Source organism: Helobdella robusta, assembly GCF_000326865.2.
Source record: "Helobdella robusta unplaced genomic scaffold HELROscaffold_19, whole genome shotgun sequence".
Classification (NCBI taxonomy): domain Eukaryota; kingdom Metazoa; phylum Annelida; class Clitellata; order Rhynchobdellida; family Glossiphoniidae; genus Helobdella; species Helobdella robusta.
In genome coordinates, this window is record NW_008704034.1 from 413,234 (window position 1) to 420,553 (window position 7,320).

General features: G+C 34.2%; 1 protein-coding gene across 1 annotated transcript; it reads left to right on the plus strand.

Moving 5' to 3' along the window:
* Nucleotides 1-3,086: 3,086 nt before the first annotated feature.
* On the plus strand, nt 3,087-4,305 carry HELRODRAFT_170808 (hypothetical protein; the record flags this gene model as incomplete). Its single annotated transcript, XM_009016637.1, has 4 exons — nt 3,087-3,174; nt 3,370-3,525; nt 3,600-3,773; nt 4,190-4,305. The coding sequence occupies 4 exons, from the start codon at nt 3,087-3,089 to the stop codon at nt 4,303-4,305; spliced, it is 534 nt and encodes a 177-aa protein (XP_009014885.1).
* Between the last annotated feature and the right edge of the window lie 3,015 nt (nt 4,306-7,320).

Here is a 7,320-nt window from a genome sequence, read left to right on the forward strand (position 1 = left end):
AACACGACTGAAAACACTGCAACAACAACTGTAAATACAGCAACATCAACAGTAAACATCGCAACAACAACTAAAAATACAGCAACTACGACCTCAAATACAGCAACGTCAATTGCAAACACAGCAACAACAACTGCAAATACAGCAACGACAACTTCGAATACTGGAAAAACGGTTGAAAATACAGCAACTACAACTGCAAATACAGCAACTACAACAAAAAACACTGCAACAACGACTGAAAACACTGCAACTACAACTGTAAATACAGCAACAACAACTAAAAATACAGCAACTACGACCTCAAATACAGCAACGACAATTGCAAATACAGCAACAACAACTGCAAATACAGCAACGACAACTTTGAATACTGGAACAACGGTTAAAAATACAGCAACTACAACTGCAAATACAGCAACTACAACAAAAAACACTGCAACAACGACTGAAAACACTGCAACTACAACTGTAAATACAGCAACAACAACTAAAAATACAGCAACTACGACCTCAAATACAGCAACGACAATTGCAAAAACAGCAACTACAACTGCAAATACAGCAACTACAACAAAAAACACTGCAACAACGACTGAAAACACTGCAACTATAACTATAAATACAGCAACAACCACAGTAAACACTGCAACAACAACTAAAAATACAGCAACTACGACCTCAAATACAGCAACGACAATTGCAAACACAGGAACAACAACTGCAAGTACAGCAACAACAACTGCAAATGCAGCAACAGCAACTTCGAATACTGCAACAACAGTTAAAAATACAGCAACAACAACTGCAAATACAGCTACAACAACTGAAAACACTGCATCCGCCACGGAAGATAATGCACAATCAACAGCGTTAACGACAACTTCTTCTACAACAACTTCTCCTACAACAACTTCTACAACAACAACTTCTACAACAACAACAAAAAAAGCTCCTGTTACAACAACCACAACTACTACTACATTTCTTCCTCCAACTTCACCTACTAACGTGTTTACATTAACTACTCCTCCCAATAACATTTGTAATTTTTGGAAACTTTTATTTTCAAAAATACATTTTAATTCCACAAAGCTATAAAATGCTATTTTAAGCCCCTTTTAACGTAACATGAAATCAACATAAAAACAAACATACTCTTTAAATTTAACAGAACCGACAGACAAAAATAAGGGCACCCAGGACCAATCAAAATGCAAAAAAAATTGAAAATCATTTGTACATAACTGAGAATGAAATTTAACCAATTTCTGTTTCATAACTACGCGACTTCAGTCTACCAAATCAAGCGAATTCTCAATCAACCACCAATTCATTTTTTTTCGACTCATTCACATTATACAATGTGAATATGAGCAAATAGGCTAAAAAAACCCATAATCTTGATAAAGGTCCGCTTTAAATAAACCCGTACCCAGCTTATCTTGTCAATCTTGTCTGAGGCATCGAGTCTTCTTCATTCAAAATGAAGAACTCTAGAAGTTCATTGTCAGTCACATATCCAAAACTATTCATAAGTACACATAACTTAGTACAAGTACACATACAATCATGTACATGTACTTGAACTAATAGTTATAAAATCATTTTGTTATAAAAAAAAAAATTTAATTGCAAAAACAAACGTACAATTTAGTGAAATCAATCAATCAATCAATCTCTGTTTAGCGTCCAGAGACCCAGTTCTCCCGATGTAGGACGTAGTGAAATAACAAATGTGAAACATTAAAAAAGATTGTCAACCACGAATGATGTTTGAATAATTAACAGCAAATTTTAAAATAGCGTCAATCTATTGATAACAGTGTTAACTGATTGTGAACCAATTTTGACGGCAGATAGTCAGGCATGTACACCGGCAGACGAAAACAATTGTCCACCAAATTCCTGGTGTCAACTGGTCAACAACACCCCTACTTGCTTCTGTCGGTCTGGATTTGTAAAATCTGGACCGCTATGCATCGGTCACTTGAAATATTTTTTTTGTTTTTAATTATCATATAAACTTGTTAAAATCATTTCATTAAATTTGATTGATTTATTTTTTTATTTCACTTATTATAAACGTCATTTTTTGAGTCTACTTCTCCAGATCCTAAATCTGATGTAGAAACAAATCTGTTATAACTATCAGCTTTTTAAGTCATGCTTCAAATTTAATTTAGTCAGTCACATATTGTTCTAGTTTTATAAAAAGCGAGCAACAAACTGATACTTAACAGACTTCGATGAATGTCAGCCAGCACTTGGCCTCTGTGACTATGAAACCGCAACCTGCGTAAATACCATAGGCGGGTACAACTGCACTTGTCTTCCAGGATTTCAACAAACTGGAGTTATTTGTACAGGTATTTGTTTTAAGAATATATCAGCAAATACATTGAAAAATAGCACTACTCATTTGACTATTCAAATATATTCTAGACATCAATGAGTGTGCCTCGGATAGGCCTGCCGCATGTGACCCACGCCCAGCGATTGGAGTCTGCACTAACACGGCTGGATCTTACAGGTAATTTTTTCTTTTGGTTATATCTTGAATTTATATCTGAATTTATTTAATCCAAAAATACTCATTGGCAATAGTGAAAGAATAAAATTAATTACTTTTCAGCTGTTCGTGCCGAGGGAATTACGAATTGGCTAGAGATAATAAAACATGCGTCGGTAGGTGGTCCTTTTAATTGTCTTCTTTTTTTTCAATTTGTTGTCACAATTTACTGCGACCACATTTCCAAATTAATACTAATTTATCATATTTAACCTGAATAATCTGTCTACATCTGAACCACCAACTTGCTCAGACATAGACGAATGCATGCAGCACACTGACGGGTGTTCGGAGTACTGCATAAATCTTGACGGCAGTTTTAAGTGTGGCTGTCAGAATGGTCTGTCTTTAGATTCTGACGGAAAATCTTGTATTGGTTCGTATTGAGATGTTGTGTATATTTTTATATGTTATCTTAATTTGAAAAGTTATTCAAATAAATTTAATTGAATCGCACCTGGAACACCTGTATAAATTATTGTATAAAGCCTCAACAGCCTGTAAGTCCAATACGATGTGCAGTTATAAATGTGCATTTGTTAACAACATCGACACATGTCTCTGTCCAGTAGGCTTCGAAATGACCACTACTTCTTGCGTTGGTCAGTTTACATTTATTATTTTATAACTATTGTTACATTATTCTATTGGTTACAACAATTGTATAACAAATTTTACAATTTATATCACAGCATGCATTTTTAATACATTTTTAATTGCATTTAATTGTGTTACGTATTTATAAACGTGAAACTTGACCATAAAAATTCTTAAAGTGCATTGCTATGTTACTGCAGTACTGATAAGCAATTTTTCCACAGATATAAATGAGTGCAAGACCATGACCCCCAATCCATGTGATCCGAACCACGGAATCTGCATAAACATAGTAGGATCGTACATCTGTGTATGTGATGATGGGTACATGCTTGGGCCGAACAACACTTGCAATGGTCAGTAATCGATCGCTGGATTTGACAAATTATTTTATAACTATTTTGAAATTATTTAAAATTATAACTGGCAGACCGCAATGGTAACTGGGCAACCTGGGGAGGTTGGTCAAACTGCAGTCAGATGTGCAACGGAGGGATCGCCTACAGATCAAGATATTGCAGCAGCCCGTCACCGCAGGGACTTGGGAGAAATTGCATTGGGAATGCCACTGGCGAACAACAATGCAACACACAGGATTGTCCATGTTAGAAAATTTGCATCTATAATATCTTAAGAGTTTGCGCTGTCGCTGTGCTAATTTCTACTAACAAAGAGTTGACCTCGGATAGTTGGTGAAGTGTAAAAAAGCTGTAGATAGCATAAAGAAAACGTGGCAATGATTAGTGAATACTGTACAAAAATTAAGATCATAAGATCTACAGAAGCAATTTTTGAAATTTATCACTCCTTAAAAATTCATTACCATTTATATATTTGTTTAGTTGCATGAAATAACTGATAAATAACGGCATTTTTTGTTTTTAGAACAAATAATTCATAAGTTTTAATAACTGCTGCTAATGTTTTTTACGTCTATAATATTTAATGTGATAATAACTCAATAAAAAATAATAATAAACAATTCAATAGTAACTAAAAAATAATTCAATAATCATTCAGTGACAAAGGATGAGGAGGTATATGGACGCACAATTTATGTGAGAGGATTAGAGTATGACTTGGTACGTTATGTTTGCATTCTCACAACGTTCATAAGCTCCGAAGTAAAATGTTAACTGGCACTGAATATATAATATCGATAACACTGTTGTGCATGCAAGAGACAACTGGGGACCCAGTTGCGAACAGTGCTGTTATTCGTAGTCAATAAAACTCAGTTCTTAGACAGGAATATTTATCATTTTTATTTTTTAGACACGAATAGTTATCGTTAGAAACTACGCACCATAATTCGATTACTTTTAGTCTTTTAACAGATTCATTTATTATTAATCGCCTGAGCATGAAAATGTATACATGTTCGGTAGTCGAAATCCCGACCTTTTTGATATATAGTATCATATCTTGAATCGACCGAATAGCTACCATTATCTACTACCGAACACGCACTATAGCTCGATTTATTTATTATTATGTATTAATATAGTTCAACTTTTTTTGAATGTAGCTTCGATATAGTGAGTTAAGCTAGCAGTTTGTAACTAGGTTCATGTATCTCTCAATGTATAATTTCAGTTTTCTTACGTGAATCCCGTCATGTTGATGACCTTGACTGACTACCTGAACAAATACTGCCTCTCCAGCGTCAGTCACCTTGAAGAATGTTGTGGGAGGAAAATAAACTTTACGTTCGTTTTAAGTTGTTTTCTCTAGTCAATCATTCTATTGCAGTGTGAGAATTTTGAATGATTTTTTGATTACCCTCTTATTAGATCATTTAAACAAAATAAACTTACTGGCTCATTCATTTGGCTGCGCTTTAATGTTTTTCTATTGGGTAGCATTTTTCTTTTTCAAATTAAATGGCATTCTCACATTCAAATAGCCTTCAACCGAATGAAACTCGTAAGTTGGTCAATTGGAAAGATGTACTGACAGCCGATGGCTTTCCAAAAAAACTGGAGTTCCAATTCCTCAAAACACTACTGCTCTTCAAATTTCCAAAAAATCACGAACTGTATGTTTTTAACTGTTACTAATATTTTCTTTTTATTTCTTTTTTTAAACTGTAGGAACGATAAAATTAGTTCATAACTTAAACTTTTTAGATGCACAGGAAATAAAAGTTCTACAAATACGAGGAAGAAAAGAACAGTTTTAAACTCGACTGACACTGCCGTACCAAAATCTGTCATTGACAATGCCTTCTCAGATCTTGTGTGCGTATCCCATGTTTTTCATTTTGAAATTTTTTCTCAACGCTGGTATGATCAAACATACCTGATCCATTAACCTTATATTAACATTAGTCATTTCACAAATTTACATTTCAAATATTTTTTTATTAAAATTTTTCTTAGTTTATACAACACCCAAAGAGTTATGATGAAGACTGTTATAGATGGCTTCAACGAAACTCGGAATGTCCAACTAATTAATCAAAACGAGGTTTGTACTGTTATTTATTTGACCAACGTCGGTTTGGAATATTCTATCATTACATATTTTTTTCAATCTGTACTTATTTCATTTTCTAATCTACTTAAAAACTGCGTTACCTCTTACAAAGCAATTTACGTTTTAACAAACAAGTTGAATTCCAGTCGGCATAATTTGACTCGATGGCAATAAAACAGAGCATCATAATTTTTAAATGCGACCGCTTCGAATCAATTTGATGAACAAGCAGAGATTGATTGTAATTACAAAAACTGACTTGCATACATCAACAATAGGATGGTGGCACAGCAATTCCATGGTGGGCAATCCTGCTCATCATTTTGGCCATCCTCCTTCTCATCCTCCTCATCATTTTGCTTATTTATTTCTGCTGCTGCAAGAAGAAAAAGAATAGGTACGTAACTTGAAATGAAATAAAAACTGCTAAAACAATTGGAAAGCTACTGAAAAATAAATTTGAATGGTTATGCTTGAAATAAAATTATGATTATTAAAAAAATAAAGTGATATTTATTGTAAAGGTGATTAACATGAAAATGTGATGTATTCTTAGAATAACAAAGTGGCAATTATTGTGATTGATGATAGAGAAAATAGCCTACATGTGTCGTATTGTTGTCTTCTTTTGTTGTTTGTGCAGTTTCACTTTGTTTCATAATTATTCATTCGAACAATTAATCACCGCAAGGGTCGACTCTGCCGAAAAGAGAAAGACAAAAGAACAGAGAACAAGAAAAACGGAAACAATTATCATGAAAGAGGCCAGGAAAGAAGAGAGGATCAACGAAAAGAACAGAAAAACCGCAGAACAAATGAAGAAAGATGAGGAGGCGAAACACAAGAAAGAAATGGCCACAATACTCAAAGATGAAGAGAAGAAGAAAAAAGAATTAGAAGAAAAAAAGAAAAAAGAATTGGAAGAAAAAAAGAAAAGGGAACAAAAAGAGTTGGAAGACAAGAAGAAAAAAGAATTGGAAGACAAAAAGAAAAAAGACATGGAAGGCAAGAAAAGACGTGAAGAGGAGATGAAAGAACTAGAGGAAGAAAAGAGACGAAAACAAATGACAACCTCTAGACCCTACGATGACGACGATGATGACGACAAAGATAAAAAGAAGGATGTAGAAAAACACAAATCACGTGATCAGACATCTGGACACCGTAATAGAGCTCCTATGACAACGGGCCACGGTGAGCCTGACTCAGCCCGTGACATGCCCTCATCGTCGTCATCTTCATCATCGTCACTTGGAGGTAGAAGGCCGAGAAAACCTAAAGATCTCAGTGACATGTTTCCTGATTTGGATCAGGACACAGCCACAGTAAATTCGAAACCAGGGTTGGTAATGATGTCCATGATGTATTTTTATTTCATGCCCATCTGTTCTCCTGATCTTTTAATCGCATTTTGCCAATTATTTAAACAGTTTTTAAACGTTTTTACTGTTTATTCACCTTCATAAAACTTATTAAATTTTATGGTATGAAAAAGCCCGCTATGATACGTTCTATGAAAATAATAAATACTTTCAACTTGAAATTTTTTCATATTAAATTTTGACTTTCAAACAGGAACAAATTCATGATTCCGCCAAAGGTAAAGCCAATAACAGTCAGGACTCCAAGAAACGAGGACTCGAATTAAAACAAATAAATGAAACATACAAGTT